At 40.2% G+C, this 21,322-nt stretch overlaps 2 protein-coding genes across 2 annotated transcripts in view; both read right to left on the bottom strand.

The window, feature by feature from the left end:
- The window catches only part of ttn.2 (titin, tandem duplicate 2), a 180,173-nt gene that overhangs the window by 112,531 nt on the left and 46,320 nt on the right, over positions 1-21,322 (bottom strand). The window contains exons 37-70 of the mRNA XM_036572840.1: positions 16,378-16,656; positions 15,699-16,262; positions 15,179-15,460; positions 14,796-15,074; positions 14,419-14,700; positions 14,048-14,326; positions 13,673-13,960; positions 13,297-13,575; positions 12,912-13,193; positions 12,547-12,825; positions 12,168-12,446; positions 11,796-12,074; positions 11,417-11,704; positions 10,768-11,046; positions 10,386-10,667; positions 10,011-10,292; positions 9,636-9,914; positions 9,264-9,542; positions 8,869-9,156; positions 8,463-8,741; positions 7,924-8,205; positions 7,394-7,672; positions 6,975-7,256; positions 6,608-6,886; positions 6,129-6,416; positions 5,042-5,320; positions 4,662-4,940; positions 4,292-4,570; positions 3,878-4,165; positions 3,457-3,744; positions 2,946-3,236; positions 2,408-2,695; positions 1,800-1,922; positions 64-337 (exon numbers count right to left, since the gene is read on the bottom strand). Coding sequence (XP_036428733.1) covers positions 64-337; positions 1,800-1,922; positions 2,408-2,695; positions 2,946-3,236; positions 3,457-3,744; positions 3,878-4,165; positions 4,292-4,570; positions 4,662-4,940; positions 5,042-5,320; positions 6,129-6,416; positions 6,608-6,886; positions 6,975-7,256; positions 7,394-7,672; positions 7,924-8,205; positions 8,463-8,741; positions 8,869-9,156; positions 9,264-9,542; positions 9,636-9,914; positions 10,011-10,292; positions 10,386-10,667; positions 10,768-11,046; positions 11,417-11,704; positions 11,796-12,074; positions 12,168-12,446; positions 12,547-12,825; positions 12,912-13,193; positions 13,297-13,575; positions 13,673-13,960; positions 14,048-14,326; positions 14,419-14,700; positions 14,796-15,074; positions 15,179-15,460; positions 15,699-16,262; positions 16,378-16,656 — 9,706 coding nt within the window. The remainder of the gene's footprint in view (positions 1-63; positions 338-1,799; positions 1,923-2,407; positions 2,696-2,945; positions 3,237-3,456; positions 3,745-3,877; positions 4,166-4,291; positions 4,571-4,661; positions 4,941-5,041; positions 5,321-6,128; positions 6,417-6,607; positions 6,887-6,974; positions 7,257-7,393; positions 7,673-7,923; positions 8,206-8,462; positions 8,742-8,868; positions 9,157-9,263; positions 9,543-9,635; positions 9,915-10,010; positions 10,293-10,385; positions 10,668-10,767; positions 11,047-11,416; positions 11,705-11,795; positions 12,075-12,167; positions 12,447-12,546; positions 12,826-12,911; positions 13,194-13,296; positions 13,576-13,672; positions 13,961-14,047; positions 14,327-14,418; positions 14,701-14,795; positions 15,075-15,178; positions 15,461-15,698; positions 16,263-16,377; positions 16,657-21,322) is intronic.
- On the bottom strand, positions 16,682-21,320 carry LOC118809497 (titin-like). Its single transcript, XM_036572879.1, has one exon. It carries the CDS (start codon positions 21,265-21,267, stop codon positions 17,374-17,376), a length of 3,894 nt encoding a protein of 1,297 aa, XP_036428772.1. The 5' UTR covers positions 21,268-21,320; the 3' UTR covers positions 16,682-17,373.

Below are 21,322 nucleotides of genomic sequence, written 5' to 3'. Positions count from 1 at the left end.
CGACTACAGGTTCAAGTGTCTTTACTCAGTAACTCATGAAAACACCATTAATACCACACTCACTTCTTCAGTTTAACTGTTTCAAGTACAATCTCTTTCTTCTCGTCGACATTCAGTTCGGTGCTGCACTCGATTTCTCCATGCTTGTTAGCGGCTACACATCTATACTGGCCAGTGTCAGATTTGGTCGCTTCTCTGATCTCCAACTTGGCCTCTTGTCCTTTCTGATCAATGGTGATGCGGCCACCATGACTCATCTGTCTCCACTTGCCTTTCATCCATTTCACGTTAGGAATGGGATCACCCCCAACTTTGGCGATGAAGGTTGCAGTGCCCTCTGTAAATATGTTCAAAATAGAAAAGTTAAACCTTTTTTTGTCAAAAATGATACATACTGATTTTAACATGCATTCATTCTGCTGATGCTTTTGTCCATTTGACAACTAACATTAGCTACTTTGGCCTAGGTGCTTTGCTTCAATGTACAATAATAGCCTGGACTAAACCCATGACCAGAAGTGCTAATAGGAATTTTGGGCTCCCTGAAAATTTCATGCATGGGCCACTTGCCTTACCTCATTTGCCTTTAGAGAACTACTCATTTAATCCTTCATTTCAACTTAGCCCCATACTTTCACCATGCTGCCCTCACTAGCATGCAGCTTGCTGTGAATGTGAATATAAACTGTTAAAGCACAGCTATATAATAAACTGTTCTTGACTGTGTCACACAGTCCTCCAGCATGGACTCCAATTCCCAGAACCCCTTGGGTGATTATGTGACTCCACCACACAAAACTTGTCATAGATCAGCCTCATCTGAATACTGATTGTGTTTACCTGTTTTGTCTGTCATGTGACTTGTTTAGTTAGCCTTATAAGCCCTGGGATTTAGAGTAGGCACTTTGCGAGGTATTGCTACTGTTCACAGAGCTACTGAGCGTTTTATTGTGCATTTGTTTGTTTTTCTTGTGTATTGATCTCTTGCCTGTTTTATTCGACTCTGCCTTTTGCTTTCTCTCCTTGGTTTGGTTATGATGGTGTTTTTCTGGCATTTGGATTTTTTTGGAACTGACCTTGGCCTGTTTTTTTGACCACAACTTTGGAACTCCCTGAATCAAGTAAAGCTTCTTCTGTTTTTACAATCCGCATGCCTCTGACTTATCCCATTACAGACTACTTGCTCATATAGTGGACCCTGCGACACCTTCTACTTCACATTCTGTTCAAAGATAAACTTACATTTCAGTGGTCAGCTGAACAAAATTTTAAAACAAAAACATAAGGTATGTGGCACTGTTGATTCATGAGAGACTAAAAAATTGCAGTATAAAATGGGTCTTGTTTAGTCAGCTACTAAACTGCAGTTACTATAGCACAAGCTTCTTTTCTATTTTCTGCTCCAGTATATCTTCTTAACCCCAGAAAAACTGGGTGACATACTGTCTTCTTCTTTTTTTTAAAGCCCGATGTGCAATTTATAGCAGCCATCTTCATTTTAATTAAAAGCTAAATTCTTATAGCAGACCATGACTGGGCTAAACCACTGAAGATTTACACAGAGAGGCCTACCGGAGGGGTGACAAATGCGAGATTCATTGCTGTTAGTGCTGTTTCAAAAGTCTTAAATTATTAGAATTAACCATTTCAATTAAGAATCTTTCAGTATGCCTTTAAAAAACTCATCATCCTAATCTCTACCCACCCTCCTATGGTGGCCACGATGACTCGAGTTTCAGTCAAATTTATCAGACCACTGTGCTACCAGACTATAAAATATAATCAGGCTAGCCACTTACTCTCAGTAATCCGGACACTCTTGGGTTCCTCAATGAAGAACAAGTTGTCCAGTTTCTTAACTGGTTCAGGAGCTGCGGGGGCTGCGGGAGCTGCAGGAGCTGGAGCAGGAGCTCCTGCTTTCTCTGTCATTTGGATCAAAATGCAGCAATGAGTCAGACAGAAATAATAACAGTGATGCATTTTGCTAATAAGTAGACAAGCCAAAGCACCCATTACTACAGCAGCCATTCAAGGTGAGAGCTCTGACAACAAAACAACTATCCATGTGTTAAGAAAGCAAGAATGGCATCAAAACCTTTGAAAAGAAACGTTTCACTTCTGGATTTTTGAAAAAGGAAGATCTTTGCTGACTTTGGAGAGTCAAATCCAAGCAACAGTAACTACAAGAATAAGCATTAGTATGTAATAAAAGAAATGCGGAAATAATTAGCATTACGAAAGAACAACCACAAATGACCATCTCAGCAGCAGGGTAAAGCACGCAGAAGATTAAACAATACTAACACAAGTGAAGAAAATATATTAAAACAAAAAATAGTGCAAGAAGCCACAGATGACAGACATGTTAAGGAGAAAGCAATGTTGTACAGGACATGGGAGGAAATACCTTTGATAGTGACTCTAGACTTGCAGAACTCGCTACCAACTTCATTGGTTGCCTTACAGAGATAATCTCCTGCGTCTGTTTTAGACGCACGGACTATCTCTAATGAGGCAGTGCCATCTACAAATGTGATCTTGGTGCTGGCAGAAGATGTCAGCTCCCTCCTGTCCTTCATCCACTGTATTTTCAGTGGAGGAGAGCCACGTACATGGCAGCTAAGAAAGAGTGTCTCACCCTCATTCACCGTCACAGGTTTAAGAGACAAGTCAAAGCTTGGAGGTACCTTTTGCTCTGCATTTGAAAAATGAAGAACAGGATTTACACAAATGTATAAGTAAATACACATAGTAAATGTATAAGTAAATACACATAATTTGAAGTTATGGTTGAAGATGAAGACATATAACCAAAAACATGCTTTGAAGCAACAGAGAGATGTAGTTACAGAATGGTTTCAGACAGATTTCCAACCTTTCAGAGGGAGAGATGTGTTTGCATGAATTGCAAAAACATGCAGACCCCAGAGACCAAAACTATGTACCTGTAATGTGGACAGAAACCTGGCAAGAAGCAGCGCCAGCGTCGTTGTTGACCTTGCATGTGTAAGTACCAATATCTGAGAGGCGGGAATTCTTGATGAACAGCACAGCCATATTGTTTTTGAAGGTCATATCATAATTGTCAGAGCTGAAGATTTCTGTGTCATCTTTGAACCAGCTGACGGTCATGGGCTGCGATCCAGCAACACGGGCCTCAATCTTCACTAACTTGCCCTCAGTGTCCTCCAGTGTTTCTGAAGGCTTTTTGGTGAAGCTTGGAGGAATTTTGCGTTCTAGGAACAAGAAACAAGTGCATGATTAATGCAAAGGTGTTGTGATATTAATTATTCCTGGAATAAGCCCGAACATCATCACCTCTTTGTGACAGTTTTATGGCAAGAATGACAAACCAACAAAAGCAGATTTGAGAAGAAGACAATGAATTTACACATAGTAAAAAGAAACTGGACTGAACCGCGGACATAACCACACTCATAAACAGTCACCCAATACCTTTCACAATAACTTCTGTCGAACAAGAGTCCTTCCCCATATCATTACTAGCATGGCAAGAGTAGCGGCCAGAGTCAGCCTTATCTGCCTTCAGAATAGTGAGGTGTGGGGTGTTTTCCACAAACGATATCTTATAATTGCCCCCTGTACGGATATCTTTGTGATCCTTTGACCAAGTCACTTTTATTGGTAATGATCCAGTCACGCGGCATTCCAGTTCCACGATATCTCCGACTGAAACTTCCACAGGCACAAGCTTTTTATCAAACACAGCTGGGTATCTTGGCTCTGAAAAGTTAAATAAAGGAAGTAACACAAAATACATAAACATGTTAGGGTAGGCCAAAAGTTCAGTTCAGAAAAACAGAACCGGGCATTGATTAAAGCACATTAATATACAGTATGACTCAACAGAACAGACCTTGAAGTGTGAGCTTGGCTCTACAAGAGGCGGTCCCAACACTATTTGTTGCAACACAAGTGTATTCTCCAGAGTGTCTCATTTCACCCTTGGCAATTTTCAGGACAGCAGAATTATCATCAAAAGTCATTGTGTACTCTGAGTCACTTCTCAGAGGTTCACCATCTTTAAGCCAAGAAATCTCCATAGGAGAGGATCCTGCAACACGACACTCAAACTGGACACTATGTCCCTCAGTTTGCTGAATGCTAGTAATTTTCTTGGGGAAAGAAGGTGGCGTTTTGGCCTCTGAAAAAGGAAAGGTTAAACAAAACACCAGTAAAAGCTACAACACAAGCAATTCAGCAGGTACATTATACCTGGATAAAACATGAGATATTAAACGATCAAGAGAAAGAGGAGAGAAATAATCACCTTGTACAGTTAAATAACAGGTAGAAGTTGCAGATCCAATGCTGTTTTCTGCCTTACAAGTGTATTCGCCAATATCGGCTTTTGAGGCTTTAGTTAATTTCAAGCAAGCCGTGCCTTTGGAGTATTCAATTCTACAAGTTGGGGAAGATCTGACTTTGCCATCTCCTTTGAACCAGGACACTTTGATCTCAGGAGTCCCCACAATCTGGCATTTCAGACAGACCGCATCACCTGCAGTCACTTCCATCGGTTCCAAACTCTCAATAAAGGAAGGTGGTTCTAAAACATCACAAATTGGCTATTAATTTTAGGGAAGCATACAAACTGATTCTGTCTAATTAAAACATTTTTAGGAAAAAAAAAAACAAACCTAAAATGGACACTGTGGCATTACAGGTATCGTGTCCAGCATCATTCGAAACCTCGCAAGTGTATTTTCCTGCAGCCTCTTTATCACTGTTCAGACACTCCAGGATGCAGGAGCTCTCAGTGGTTGTGATATTATATTTGTAAGAGGAGAAAATCTCCTGACCATCTTTGTACCATTTTACAAGAATCTTGGGGCTTCCAGCATACGTGCATTCAAGTATCATTGACTTGCCCATTTCAACTGAGAGATTCTTTAGCTTCTTGACGAAACGTGCAGCCTCTGTACAAAACAATTGATATAATTACATCTTATACCATGTACACACTTGCGCAAATATAAAAAAGGTTTTTATTTGACGATAAAACAACACGTCATCTAACCTTTCACAAAAAGGGTGACAGGGCAGTTTTCCTTCCCTGCATCGTTAATAATCTGGCAAGTATATTCGCCTGCATGGGATGTGTCAATTTTAAAGAGCTCCAGTATGGCTGTGTCTCCTCTCAAGGCAATCTCACAGCTTCTACCAGACACAATTTCCTTACTGCCTCTGAACCATTTCAGTTTTAATGGGGCACTTCCCCTCACAGTGGCAGTAAATGTGACATTTGAACCCGGGAGGGCCTCCACTGGCTGAGGTGGTGACACAAAAGATGGAGGTTCTGCAGCAAACGTGAAAAAAAGAATATAAAGAATATTGTTTGTGGTCCTGAGACCTTCAACAATCATGTCCAATGTCCAACCATGTCCAAAGTTAATGCATTAAAAATATGTTAACACAACTAATTTACCACTAATTTAGTAATACAGGTGGTTTGACCCTTGAAACAATCTGTAGTAGTTTAGGCAGAAGCCCAGCTGCAGCATGGCATATGTTGCTCTTACGGAGCTCTGCTGGTGACATGTCATAAAAATAAAATTAATGTTTGGCCACACTGTATTAAGGCGTGGGAACGAGATCCTAATGCATGGCCACAACTTTGTAAGGCATGAAATGAGATAATTAAGTCGTGCCCCTGATGACTAAGTTGTAGCCATGCATTATAAGCAATAACATAATGAAAATAATGTATTACTGATGAAGCTTACATTGTCCATTCATATAGCTTTAACAAAATGCAGTTTTGCAAATGTGACAAATGTGAATAAATGTGATTAAGTACACAAAATAAAGTGATTAATTGTGATTAATCATTTTGATTGTTTGACAGCCCTAATAAAATATGTCTTGATAACATAAACCTACTGTTTGCCTTTGTCTGATAAATGATGCAACTACTTTATTACTTTACTACTTTAAAACAGTACTTTATTGTACTATTATATGAAGTACTTTATTACTTCATAATACTGAAAATTTTTGCTTATTCTAACTCTAACTAGATCTAATTCTCCCCGCTAGATTAACTGAATTAATGAAAACTTCTAATATATTTTTACTTATTTTAAAGAAACAACAAAACTCCTGACCTTTAACAACAAGTGAGGCAGTAGTCTCTGCAGTACCAGCACTGTTCAGTGCCTTGCACATGTATGACCCCGAGTCTGACAGTTTCAGATTGGGCAGCTTGAGGGTACAGGTGTTTTCAGCAAAACTAATCTCATAATTTGGTCCACTTGTGACCTCTTCTCCGTTGTGGTACCAAGAAATGGTGAGAGGTGCAGAACCTGAGACCTTACAGTCCATTTCAATAGGTTTGCCAATGATACTCTGAGTGTCCTTCATTTTCCGTGAAAATGTGGGAGGGATAATTTTATCTGTTTAAAAAAGATGGTTGTTAGTCAGAAATGTGATGAATAGATTCTGAAGTTACACTTCACTCACACATCATAAGATTGCTAACAGTTAAAGAGAGCTAATTGAGAATGGTCAGAATTAGAATCGGACTAATTGTCAGGCATGTTCAAACATCATTACGTGACTAAAGTAAACATATTCGAATACTAACCTAAGACAGTGAGGTGCATTTTGCAGCTGTCACTGCCAACCTCATTCTTGATTTCAAAGGTGTACTCTCCAGTATCACCTTTCTGTGCAGACAGCACTTTAAGAGTGGAAATCCTTTTGGAAAAGGTGATTTTGTAATTCCTGCCAGAAGACAACTCCACTCCATCTTTGTACCATTTTGGTTTGAGCTCTGGGGTTCCAGATACACTGCATTCTAAAGCTGCAGCGTCACCTGCTGTGACACTGACAGATTCTGTCTTATCCAAAATTGCGGCGGGTTCTGGAAATGAAGAATAATCGTTTGGTTTCACAACAAAACCATGCAATATAAGGAGAAAAGCAAAGGGAGCAGAAAGAATTCTACAAACCTAGAACAGTTAGGTTTGCCATGCATTCTGCAACACCAGCATCATTTTTAAGCTGACAGGTGTACTTCCCAGCAGCTGTGGGATCAGCTTTAAAGATTTTAAGAGTGACCTGGTTATTCTCAAATGTAATTTTCCTATTGTCACTGTCTGTGAGAATATGGTCCTTGTCCTGTACCCAAGACACATTGATAGGTTCAGAACCTTTGACGGTGGCCACCAGAGTCACTTCCTCACCAGATACAGCTGTTGTATTGGACAGCTTTTTGACAAAAACTGGTGGTTCTAAATGGCAAGAAAAGATAATCTTAGAATCACGTAAGACAGGGAAAAATGTCATGTTAGACATTAATAAAATTACAGGGTGCTGTTGCGTAAAGAAAATACCATTCACAGCTTTCAGTGTTTAGAATTTTACTAACCTCTGAGTTTCACTGTTGCCTGGCAGGTATCACTTCCCACATTGTTTGAGGCTTTGCATTCGTATTCACCAGCATCTGATGCCTCCAGACCAAGGATGTGCAGAGTTGCAGAGTGTCCCTCAGACACAAACTTGTATTTTCTACTTTCCTTCAGTTGCTTGCTGGCTTTAAACCAGGTTATCTCAAAAGGTACGGTTCCCTTCAGCTCACAATTAAGACTGACATCTTTTCCTTTCAGTCCCTCAAGAGGTGTGGGCACTTTGTGGAAAGTTGGCGGTTCTACAAATATGTTTCAAATTAAAATGAGCTGACATTAATATATAACTTAGGATTTGAATTAGTTGAATAGCAAACTGTTTGGAAAAATGATACATGAAAAAGAGGCTAATAGAGGTTAAAAGATTATGAGACTTCAGGGGAAAAGCTATAAGAAAGACATCAGTGAGTGGGAGTAGGCATGTGCCAATATAATGTCATCATTATTCATTATTGGCACATGTCTAGGTGGGAGGAATCACCCATTGTCTAACCTTTGACTGAGAGAGTGGTGCTGCAACTCTTAGTTCCTGCATCATTCTGGGCTTCACAGGTGTACACTCCATCATCATTTCTGCTGGTGCTGAAAATCTCAAGCACTGCCGCCAAGTCATCAAATGTCATCCTCAAGTTGTCACTGTCAGTGACAGCAGCATCATTTTTGTACCAGCTAATTTTCAAAGGAGGCGTGCCAGTAACTTTGCTCTCAAGCCGAAGTGGCTCTCCCATCTTTATATACTTTGTTGCTGGTAGTTTCTGAACAAACTCAGGGGGTTCTGCAAAGAAAAAATTAGGATAAGTTTAAAAGCAACACCTTTAAAAGCAGATGCAGAGGACAGAAGGCGGTGGCTTCAAAGATGAAGAGCACAAAATGGCTGCCAGAAAAGGAAGCGTGTTGATGAGGGATGAATAAAAGCAAGATGATAATGAAAAAAGCCCACAGACAACATAAAAAGCAACGACAAAATATACAAATTGGAAGCGATGCAAGGCACGTAATAATGAAGCGAATCATAAAAGAATAAAGTCTAACCTTTCACCAATAAGCTTGTGGCACATTTCACTGTACCAGCATCATTGCTAACTTGACAAGAGTAAGTTCCAGTGTTTGAAATTCCCACTGCATAAAGATCTATGAAGCATGAAAGCCCCTCGAGGCCAATAAAGCAGGAAGGTCCAGTGATCAACTCAGTGTCCTCTCTGAACCATTTCACTGTGAAAGGAGGTGTTCCCTTAAAGGTACTCTTAAAACGCACAGTGGTATTTGGTATGACAGCCTGTTGTTCTGGCACCACCACAAAGCTTGGAGGCTCTAATTATTTGAAGGGGAAAGAAAGACAGACAAACCTGTTAAAGATCTGGCAACCATTATAGATTGTTAAAGAGTAAACATGCTGTAAATATGAGTGAGTCTTCTGAAGGGCATTATCTCATCTGACCTTTCACCCTCAGCGTTCCACTGCATTCACAACTGCCTGCTTTGTTTGTAAGTTTACAAGAGTAAGTTCCAGTGTCTGCCTTCTCTAGTCGCTCAATCTCCAAAGAGACGCTGTTGTCGTCCTGAACCAGTTTATGCTTGGTTCTACCCGACAGTTTAGTTCCATCTTTGAACCACTCCACAGAGATTGGGAGAGAGCCGGATATATTGCATCCAAGTTTTACTGGGGAACTTAGAATCTCCTCCATATCACTCAGAGGTTTGATGAAGGCCGGAGGAATTATTTGTTCTGTTCGCAAGACAAAAAGATGTGAAAAATAAAAATAAAAAAAAAATACCTCTACTGGTAGTTTGTATATACATGTAGTTATTTAAGATATTTAGCGAAACACTAACCTAGGACATTCAAAGTCACTTTGCACTGGCAGACACTGATGTGATTGGAAACTTCAAAGAGGTAAGTTCCTCCATCATCTAACTGCACAGACTGAATCTTAAGATTACTGACATTATTGGCAAAGGTGAGGCTGTGTTGCCTGGATGGGACCACCTCCTTGCCACCTTTGCTCCATTTCACTTTCAGCTCAGGAGTGCCTGTTACCTTGCACTCAAAACTGACTGGATCTCCAGCAGTGACGTTTATAACTTCTGGCTTTTCAATAATCTGTGGAGGCTCTAAGGTTCAAAAAGGATATGCAAATATAAATAAAATGCTGTAAATCTTTGAAGACTTATTGAAACTTTAAAGACATACAATACATAACTAACCTTGCACCAAAAGTGTAGCAAAACACTTTTCCTGTCCTGCCTCATTCATTGCCTGGCAGGTATATCTTCCACTATGGCTAGACTCACAAATGGGTATTCTCAAAGTGGCAACATTATTCTCAAATGTTCTGTCAATTTTGGGATCTTCAAGAATCCAGGTTTCATCTTTCTGCCACTGTATGGTCAAAGGAGGTGACCCCTTCACGATGCATGTAAACTCAGCTACGTTTCCCAACACTGTAGCCACATTTTGGATCTTCTCTACAAAAGATGGTGGTTCTGGTGGTGGTAGGTCCGAGAAAACAGTTAGCTACATTGCCAATCAGGCTTACAGAATGTGTAAAATTTATGTAGTTTAAAAAAATAAGAGCTAACCTTTTATGCTTAGTGTTGTGCTACATGAACAACTGCCAACTTCATTTGAAACAATACAGAGATATTCGCCAATATCCAAATCATCACACTTTTGTATGTCAAGAATGATTATTGAGCCATTCTTCTGTGAGAACACATGTTTAGTGCTTGGCTTTATCTCCTTTGAATCCTTTTGCCAGGTAATCTCAAAAGGAGCAGTGCCTTTAATTTGGCACTCAAAAGAAGCATTTGAACCTTTCACAACCTCTACTGAGGTGAACGGCTTCACAATAACTGGTGGTTCTGAAACATTGAGACAAAAATATACAACATGAAATCGATGTCTTGTTCTGAATATAGAAATTAAACAATTTAACTATAACCACTTGCACTGACCTTTGACCTTCAGCTCCATACTACAGCTCTCACTACCCGCTTCGTTTCGGGCCTCACAGTAATATACTCCACTGTCTTTGACATCAGCATCAGTTATCTCAAGCCGTGCCAGTGAGTTGTCAAAAGTAATTTTATGCTTAAAGCCTGGACTTATTTCATTGCCATCTCTGAACCAGTATGTGTCTATCTCTGGAGTGCCCACAACCTGACACTCAAAAACTACAGACTGGCCAGGTTTCACCACTGAAACTTTGTCTGGTTTTCGGGTGAATTTTGGGGGTTCTGCATAACAGGGAAGTAAAAATATAATTATTTTAGGTTTTTAACCATGATCATACATAAGGACATTAAGGAATAATCTAAAAATAAACTGAATAAAAACCTTTGACAAAAAGCGTTGCTTGGCAGGAATCAGACCCAACATCATTGGTTATTTCACAGGTGTACTGTCCAGAGTCTGATGGCTTAGTGAAAAAGAGCTCAAGGGAACTTGAAGAATCATCTTTTTGAACTGAGCAGTCAACCCCTGATAAGACCTCCTTTTTGTCTTTGAACCACTTGATAGTCAGCGGAGGAGTGCCAGATACAAGTACATTGAACTTCACTCTAGTTCCAGGTATGACATCCTGTGACTCAGGCTTCTCAATGATAGTGGGTGGTTCTGATTATCAAAGACAAAAAAAACACCATTTTTTAAAGTCAAAGCAATAGTTATGTTTGTCCATTATTAAATATTGCTTTTTCAACATGTAATTCCACTCTAATTCACGCAAAACTGATAACTTCATATACATCTACCTTGGATAAGCTTTTTCATATATGACAAATGTCTTCAAATAAATATTTTTAGAAGCTAACATTATAACAACATCAGAAATGACTGAGTAATAAGGCAAACAGCCACTAAGGTAACTGCTACCTGGACCTTCTATAGATTGTACACTGTTTAGAGAAAAGCTTAACACTAGTACATCTATGATGAGAGTTACAGGTTCAAAAACCAATGAAAAAAATGAATGGTCAATGCAAACCTTTGACTTTTAAGACACCAGAGCACTGGTCAGTTCCTGCTTTGTTTGTGGCAATGCAAGTGTAGTTGCCACTGTCAGAGCTATCGAGACGACTGATTTCCAATGATGCTGCATTCTCGAAGAAAATGCACTTGTGTTTTTCATCAGTCTGTATTTCCTTGTTCTCCTTGAACCATGTGACTGTTATAGGCAGGGATCCAGAGACTAGACATTCTAAATGTGCAAAGGATCCTTTAATACTTTCCATTTCCTTCAGTTTTCTTGTGAAAGAAGGCTTAATTATTTGGTCTGTCACAATAAAAAGATAAAAATGAATACATAACAGTGGGATATCATTTCCAGTTTTATCAAATGAAAGCTCATTTGCTAAAATACTGACCTAGTACGGTCACGAAAGCCTCACACGCGCTACTGCCAACATCATTTGAAACCTCAAACGTATATTCGCCCTCGTCAGCCCTCTCTGCAGAAAAGATCTTTAACATAGAGCTCTTATCAGTGCTTTGCACTTTGTATTTTCTCCCTGACGCAAGCTCTTTTCCATCCTTCAGCCATTTGGCTTTCAGGGCCTTAGTGCCTGAGAACCTACACTCCAGAGTGGCAGGATCTCCTACAGTGACACTGATAGACTTGGCCTGCTCTGTGATATTTGCTGGCTCTGCAAAGGATGACAAATGTAGGTTAACTAATGCTGATTCACTGACAAACTGTACCGGTTTAAGGTAATCAAATATTTAATAAAGCAACAAACCTTTGACTACTAAAGCTGCTGTACACTTCTGACTTCCAGCTTCATTCTGAGCATGACAAGTGTACTTTCCACCATGGTTTAACTGTATGCATGACATACGCAGCACTGCTATTCTGTTTTCAAAGGAAATCTGGACATGCTCAGTATCTGTGACCTCATGGTCATCTTTCATCCATGAGACTGTCATAGGCAAAGAGCCTTTCAGAACACACTGCATAGTAAGCTCACTGCCAAGGAGGACACTCATGTTATCTAGCTTCTGCACAAAGGATGGTGGCTCTAATAAAAGAAAGTGAGCATAAAACATACAGTTAGAATGTGAACGTGCCCATCTATATTATTTTATTGTATTCTTATATCTATCATCAGTCTTACTAACCTTTCAGTATAATTTCACAATCACATGATGTCTGTCCTACTTCATTTCCTACTGTGCACTGATATTTTCCAGCATCTCCGTGTTCAAATTTCAGAATCTGGATAGTAACTATACCATCCTTCATGGTAATGATATGACGACGGTCATTTCTGATTTGCTTTGAGTCTTTAAAACAAGAGACCTCGAAGGGATCTGAGCCTGAGACGGATCCCTCCAGCACAACGTCAGAACCTCTGACAACTTCTTTGGACTCAAATAATTTCACAAAAACAGGAGGTTCTGAAGGAAAAGAGTACAAAAAATCAGCGGAATAAGTTTGCTTACTAGCTGCTAAACAAGTTTTAGTTGACTAACTCGCTACAAACCTTTGACTGTGACCAAGCAACTGCATCGATCGCTACCAGCATCGCTGGATGCTATGCAAATATAATCTCCACTGTCTTCAATACTACAGTTGGACATTTGCAGTGTAGCAACTGAGTTGGTGAAGCTCATTTGGTATTTTTCACTTGGGCTGATTTCTGTCTCATTTTTAAACCACTTAATAGCGATCTCAGGGCTGCCAGTTACTTTACACTCCAAAACCACAGAACTTCCATTCACTGCTAATTTAGTTGAGTCAAGTTTCATCACAAACTTTGGAGGTTCTAAAAGAGAGAATGGACATCAGTTAAACATTCGTACCATCAAGATGTATGAAAATAGTTACAAACAGTAATGTGTAAGAGCAAAGAGAGCAAGAAAAGGCACCTTTCACAAACAAGTCAGCGGTGCATGAAACCTTTCCTGCATCATTAGCCACTTGGCAAGTATATTTGGCAGAATGAGATGGCTTCACAGAGTGCAACTCTAGGGTGCTTGAAGAGGCTTCTTTCTTGATGAAACAAGTGCCTCCGGTTAATATCTCTTTCTCTTCTCTGAACCATTTAATGGCAAAAGGCACTGTTCCAGTGAAAGCAGCTTTCAGAACAACAGTAGATCCTGGTATAACTTCTTGAGATTCAGGCATCAGTGTAAAGACTGGGGGCTCTATATTAAGTGGTGGGGTGGAACGACATTGTTATCACAACATAGTAATACAGCGCAGAAAATGAGGAACAAGATTAATTACAGCTGTTTTTCTAACCTTTAACAGATACTGTTCCACTGGTCTCACTGTGCCCTGCCGTATTAGTTGCATGGCAGGTGAAAACTCCAGCATCAGTGGTCTCTAAATTAGGTATTTTTAAAGTTGCAGTGCTTTCTTTAAACTCAGTCTGGTACTTCATCTCAGTTGTGATCTCCTTTCCATCTTTGAACCAAGATATTTTCATGGGCTGGGACCCTGACACCTTGCAATCCATCTGAACACTTCCCCCAACATTACCATCAACCTTTTTAAGACTTTTTGTGAAGGTTGGAGGTATGATTTTATCTGCTCAAAGGAAGCAAAATAATTGTATTCAAACCATAACATTTATAATGCACAGTATAAAATAAATAGGACAAAAAAAAGACTAACCAAGAACTGTGACTGAGCAAGAGCAGCGGTCTTTTCCGACCTTATTCGAAACTTCAACAGTGTATTCAGAACTATCTCCCCTCTCTGCCGAGAGGATTTTTAAGCTTGCTACATTGTCTTTAAAGGTGACTTTGTATTTTCGGCTTGTGGTCATTTCCTTGCCATCACGGAGCCATTTTACTTTGAGATCTGGACTTCCAGAGACAGTGCATTCCAAAGTTGCAGAGTCTCCCGCAGTTACGCTGATGGATGGTGCTTTATCAACAATCCTAGCAGGTTCTGAGATTAAAAGAAATTAAAAAGAATGAAAAAGAATTGTAGTACCTCCAAATTATTTATATTAGTATAGTTACATAATGTTTGAGTCTAACCTTGAACTGATAATGTGGCTTCACTGTTTTGCTGACCAGCCTCATTTACAGCTTGGCATGTGTATTTCCCACCATGATTTAAGGCGACTTTTGCAACTGCCAAAATGGCAATGTTATGTTCAAAAGTTGTGGTAATATTAGGATCATCATCTCTGAGTATTTCAGAATCTTTGAGCCACTTGACAGTAATAGGGGCTGAGCCTTTAAGAGTACCCTGCAGTTTCACAGCACTTCCCAAAACTGCAGTCGTATTTTCAACCCTCTTTACAAAAGATGGTGGGTCTGCATGAAAAAAGACAATTTGAATCTCAAGGATATTGTTCACCTTACATATACAAAGTGCATAAGAGACAAAAAGTATATAACAATTTACGAACCTTTTAGCCTGGCTACTGCTTTTGATGTTACTTTACCAACATCATTTGAAACACAACACTGATAATCACCAACATCTGCACTATCAAATGACTGTATTTCCAAATAGGAAATGGCATCCTTTGAAACTATGTTGTGTTTTTTATCAGCAGTAATTGGCTTCTTATCCTTAAACCAGGTCACTTCAAATGGAGCAGTGCCTGTAACTTCACAGCTGAATTGGGCTGTTTGTCCCTTCACTACTTCCACCATTTCCAGTTCCTTTTTGAAAGCAGGTGGTTCTAAGATTAAGAGTAACATTTAATGTAACAGTTAACAACAAACAACAAAGGAATTGCATTTGAAGATTTTCATTTAAAGAAAATAATTTATGTTTATCACAAACCTTTAACAGTCAATTGTGTGCTGCAGCTTTCACAGCCAGCCTCATTCATTATTTCACAAGTGTAATTTCCACTGTCGGACACAGCAAGGGCTGTAATCTCAAGTGAAGCTTGACCATCTTTGAATGCAATTTTGTGTCTCTCACTGGAATCAAGTTGTTTGTCATTTAAAAACCAAGTGATATGGAGTACAGGAGATCCTTTAACAGTGCACAGCAAGCGTGCAGATATGCCTTGTTTCCATTGTATCTTAGGCTCCAGTCTCTTTACAAATGCTGGAGGTTCTGAGGGAAATCAATTCAGAATAAGTCAGTTCTGCACTGCAAGAGAGCTCACAAACTCCAAGAACATACAGGCATAAGAACAGAAAAAAAGAAGAAGAAAAAAGTGCAACATTTCGCTGCAAAGATGACACAGATAGGTTAAGATTTTTTCTGTCAAAACAAAGCAATATGTTAGAGAAATTCATTTTCAAGATTTCCACACACATACTGAACTGTTCATTCATCTCAAATGTCTTACCTTGCACAGTTACCACAGAAGAGTAAGTGCTGCTTCCAGCATCATTCGCAGCGATGCAGGCATAAGTGCCAGTATCTTTAAGCTTGGCCTTTGGGATTTCAAGGCAGGCCACTTTCTCCTCAAAAGAAATTTTGCTATCCATTGTATTATGGAGTTTCTTGCCATCTCTCGTCCAGCTGATGGTCACTCCTATATCTTCATTCACCTGACACTCCAGCTTCAGTGGATTACCCACTGCTATAAATGTTGACTCAAACGTTTTTATGAAGCTGGGTTTGTCTATAACTCTCATTTCAGTGGAACATGTAGCCGTGCCAACGCTGTTTGAGGCTTTGCAAAGGTATGTTCCCTGATCACTTTGCTGAAGTTGCATGATCTCAAGATAATGTTTGTTCTTTTCAGATGACACCTTATAGTGCTGATCAGTGGAAACGGCAATGTTGTCTTTGTGCCAGACAACATTCATCGGTGCAGAACCAGTAATAACACATTGCAATTTCGCTTGCTTGCCCACAAATAAAATCATCGGATCAGGCTTTGACACAAATTCTGGAGGGAAAACCTCTATAAAAAATTAAAGTAGAAGAAAGAGAAAGAGAAATGAATTGCTTTGCAAAAGCAAAAATATATATTTGTACCACAACACTCAGCAGAGAAGTGTAAAGTACAGATCTCTTACCTGTCACATTCAGGTTAGCAGAGCAGCTGTCACTACCATGTTGGTTTGAAGCTCTGCAGGTATACTCTCCACTGTCGGCCTTTGCTGGGCTCAAAAGCTCCAGACATGATGTGGTATTGCGGCTGATGATCCTGTACTTGTCACTCTGTCTGATCTCAGAGCCAGACTTGAACCATTTGAAGGTCACATTCGGTGCGTCTTCTATCTCGCATTCAAATTTGGCAGGGCTGCCAACGTTGGTTTCCAGAGCATGGATTTTGTGCCTGAAAACAGGTGGCACTGAAGTGTGCACAGGGAGAAAAAGATAAGGTCAATCACATCAATGAATTTGAGTGCTTACATGGTAAATTGTGAAACTAATGATATTAAAAATTGAGAACAGCTCATGGCATGTTTGAAATGAATAGTTCTGCAGATCAAATATTTAACCCATAACTTTGAGATTAATTTAAATAAGTTTGGCCACAGAACTTCATTCACTTCAAAAACAAACAACATGACATTAATGATGGGATGCAAACAGTAGACCGGGAGTGACTGTGGAGGGAAAATTATGGAACATTTATGCATATGGAAAAAAGACAGATCAATGAACAACAAACCAGAACCTAAAGTCCTGGAAAGCATGCAAAAAGAGGTGCTCAGTGAAGGATGGACCATGGATGAGATGCTATTCATATTTCTTGGGTGACGCAGGTTCAGTTCCAAGAAGCGAACAGACACAAGCGTGGAAACACTTTGGAGTGAGAATGTGAAGAACAAAGGAATGATACTGAAAGAAATCCAACTGTTAAGAGTTGATGAAGACGACAAAGTGAAATCATGCTTGCACTTTGGTGAAGTGAATGACATGACTAAACCAAAGGGTTGTGAAGAGTGGATTAAAAGAGTGAAGTTTAAGACTGTATATTCCCCCTAATTATGGTGACCTAATATATTAGTTGGAGGAATACTAACTAAGGGTGCTTGAAAAAAAAAAAAGAAATGAACAGTAAGTTAGTCATGGATGATATGACATGATAAAATAATCCCCATAATCCAACCTCTTTTGACCACTGTGAGCCTTGATGATGTCGATGTCTTGCCAGCTTCACTCACAGCTTCACACGTGTATTCTCCTTCATGTTTTTCCTTGACTACTTTGTTGATTACTAATGTGTAAGTGTCTCTGTTTTTCAAACACTTGAACTCTTTGCCAGATATAATCCGTTTTCCATCGAAAAGCCAATTCACTTTTGAAACATGTTTTATAGTCACAGAAAATGTTGCTTCAGAGTGTTCTTCTATAGTAATGTCCTCCAAAGAGCTTTCAAAAACTGACTGATATTCCCTAACTTCTTCACTCTCTAATTTCATGGTCTCTTCGGTCAGATATTCCTGTATTCTTTCCCTCTGAATGAGAACATCAGCAGATTGTTCAACTGGAGGTGGTCCAAAGGACACATCGGTTGTGACATCTGCTGCACCTACATCTCTCTGTTGGCTTTTTACTGTTACAGATCTCATTTCCTGTCTTTCGACCTGAACAGACTGCTTTAATTCCATTTTTGACTCAGTGGTAATAGTCATCACCTGACTTTTTGAGTCTTGCACAACGGTTTGTTGCTCAGCCGACATTGACAAGAAAGAAGAGGTGGCCTCGGTCTTCAGAGCAGCTGATTGAGTTTTAGGTTGCAAGAAAGCTTCTGTATTTTCTGTTAACTGTACAGTCTGTACCATTGGAGAGAATGTTTCTTTAGGAGCAGCCCTGCTAACCTGTAATCTCTGAGGCCTGTCAATTTGCATTGTTCCAGGTTGTTCAGAAGTAAGAACTGGCTGTTCCTGATAGACAATGGAATAGAATGCAGCCTGAAGTTCACTCTTGAGATCAGCATTCTGAGGGTACTCACCCTCGAAAGCAATAGTAATCTCTATGGGGGCACCTGGCGTTGTGATAAGATACGTGAATGTAGTATACCTTGGCTCTTTCTTCACTTTGACCTCCTGTACTTCAACAACTTCTAAACGTTTGACCACATCTGCCAAGATTAATGGTTGATCTTGAGCAACAGCTGACGCAAGCGTATTTTTCAACTGGTGCTTTATATCCAAGCTGTGTGCTTTTGATGCAGGAATCACAAAAGTAAGTTCCTTGGGAAGGGTCTGGCTGTCTCTGGACTCTGACACTTGTAGAACACCCATCTCCTGCTGAGTGACCTTTGCTGTGGTTGTTTCGAAATGTGTAACATTCTGAGACAGTTCACCTCTTATAACATGTTTCTCCTCCATTAATATTGACTGTCTAACAGACTGTCCTTCTTGAATCTGAACAGCAAAGTCTTGCTCTGCAGCCTCAAGAGCAATACTACTTTCAGTGGAGACTGCTTTGTCTTCAACATGGACAGATTCTGATGGTATTTTAGGTTCGACTTCAGTCGAGCATGTATATTTCTCAACTGCACCCAAATTCTCAACATGCCCTTCCTCCAGATCTTGCCTCTCCGACACAGATGTGGCATGTATAATATTCCAGTGATCCTCCTTTTGCACTAGTGCACGTTGTTGCTTAATATCACTGGAAAATGGAGTCTCTTTTGGTAGCTGCATTGGTTCTGTGATGACCTGCAAAATGTTTTGAGGTTTCGGTTCTTTCCTGATTTCGGACTGAAGTCCTGTCACAGAAACATCAAGAGCACTGGAATAATCTGCCGTCAGTTCCCTTTTCTCTTCTGTGGTAACTGCATGTCTACGGAACCTCTCCTGTCTCTGCACTGCCATCTGCTGCTCTGGCTTTTCTACTGACAGTATCCCCTCTTTGGAGAACATGCTTTCTGGCTGAACTGCCTGCAAATGCAGAGGTGCAGGGGCCTCCTTACGAGGCTCTATGGAGATTGACGTCTCTTGGGTGCTGAACTGACTTGACTCCTCACAAGTTACAGCCCACTGATCATCTGTTGACACTGTGTGCATTAGAGTAGGACTTTTTCTAGTTTCTGCTTGCTCTGGGCTTGACTTCTCACTACTGAATCGACCCTCAGAAGGCAGAATGGCCTGATCTGTAAAAATCTGTAAGTGAAGAATTTGTTCCTCTTCCCTCTGTGATTGAACTGAAACAGCACTGTCCAAACCTGGAATTACACTTGTTTTATCAGCTTGAAGTTCATTCTTTTCCTCTGCAACAAGGGCTGACCTTAATATTCTATCCTTAGCCAAAGATGCTGTCTCTTCATCAGGTCTATGTATAGAGAATTTTTCCTCTTTTGACAGCATTTGCTTGGTCTCATTCACTGAAAGAATGACAGGTTTGGAGGACTCTTTCTTAACTGATGGCTCAACGGCTGAATCTAACATTGATAAATCTGTAGCATGGCCACCTGTTATTTGTTGTTTCTCTGTGGAAACTGCTGTATATAATATTTTAATACCCTCCTTTACTTGGTAACTCTTTTCTGCCTCTGTCTGCGGTATAATTTGTGACTGCTCTTTAACAATTGGGAGTGTTGTTTCTACCTGGTGACTTGAGATTGGGTATTTTGGCTCAGGACTTGGTTTTACCTGCTCTGTTTCTCGACTGGCTAGTGGCTCTGCTTTCACAATTGTTAGAGGGGTGACACTCTCCGTTACTGCTGACATGAACTTTGAAGGCTGCTCCTTTGCAATTTCAAGCTCTGTGAGCTCAGGACTTTTAATACGATCAAAGTGCTGCTCTGTGAAGCCTTGGCTCTCTTGAACAGCAGAGGTCATCGCAGCTATGTGGAGCTGTTTTAAAGGTGTTGCCACAGCCTGTTGTGGCTGGGTTGGAGCAACAGTTACTCTCTCATGTGTCTCATGAGTCTGCAGAACTGCTGCTTGGTGAGTTACCTTTTCTCTGTGCATAACAGCAGAAGAAACATCTAACTCATGCAAAGTACCTACTTGTTCACTTGCTACAGTCTGCCTATCTTCAGTGCCAATGGTATAAATCATCTGGTGTCCTTCTTGCAGACTGACTCTTGCTTGCCCAGGAAGGCTCACACTGTACAAACGGGATTCAGTTGCCTCTTCAGTCGTGGAGATCTTATAAGCTTTTTGTTCCTGAACCAACTGTTGTTGATGAGATACAGAGAAACTTTTGCGAAACACAATTAATTCAGCACTACAAGTTGCCTCCCCAAAGGTATTGGATGCCCTGCATGTGTAAAGGCCACTATCTCTCTGCTGAGCATCAATCATAATAAGAAAACCGGTACCATCTGGATCTGTTACAACACAACAGTTCAGGCTTGGTTTGATTTCAGTACTGCCCTTAAACCACTGCACCTGTGGACGGGGAGTCCCTGTCACTTTGTATTGAAATTTGGCCTCACAGCCCTCAGCACACTGTACAGACTGGATCTGTGTGGTGAACCGAGGTGCTTCTCCAGGTATTTTAAACATTTGCTCAACCCATTTCTCTGCTGGTGATATATCGCTGACTTGTACCCTCAGAGTCGTTGTGCAAGTAGTTTGTCCAAATCGGTTACTGGCAGTGCAAGAGTACTCTCCCTCATATTCTTTTTTGACCTCTGTTATGATCAGACTGTACTCATCTCTTTCCTCTACAAACTTGTATACAGATGAAGAGGTAATGACTTTTCCATTATGGAACCACTGAACTTTAGGCCTCGGAAAACCAGATACTGTAACAGTAAACCTAGCTGAGCTCCCAACCGTTACTGCTGCAGGTGTTAGTTGGGTTACAAAAACTGGCTTTTCCTTTTTCTTTTCCAAAGAACTAGAATATATTTTTTCCTGTGGCTTGAGTTCAAGTGTTTTAGATTTTTCTGGTAATTGTAGGGAAGTGCTGTAGGTTTCTTCTTCTTCTTCTTCCACAGTCTTCACGGTCAAGCTAGAATATTCTGTATGAAAATAACGGAGGTAAAGATTCACCATAATATCCACACATCAAAGATTAATGTAAGATTTATGGTTTTCATCGGTAAGAGTG

Source organism: Colossoma macropomum, unplaced genomic scaffold (assembly GCF_904425465.1).
Source record: "Colossoma macropomum unplaced genomic scaffold, Colossoma_macropomum, whole genome shotgun sequence".
Taxonomy (NCBI): Eukaryota; Metazoa; Chordata; class Actinopteri; order Characiformes; family Serrasalmidae; genus Colossoma; species Colossoma macropomum.
The sequence above is the reverse complement of the archived record's forward strand: the minus strand, read 5'-3'. Positions and strand labels throughout refer to the sequence as shown.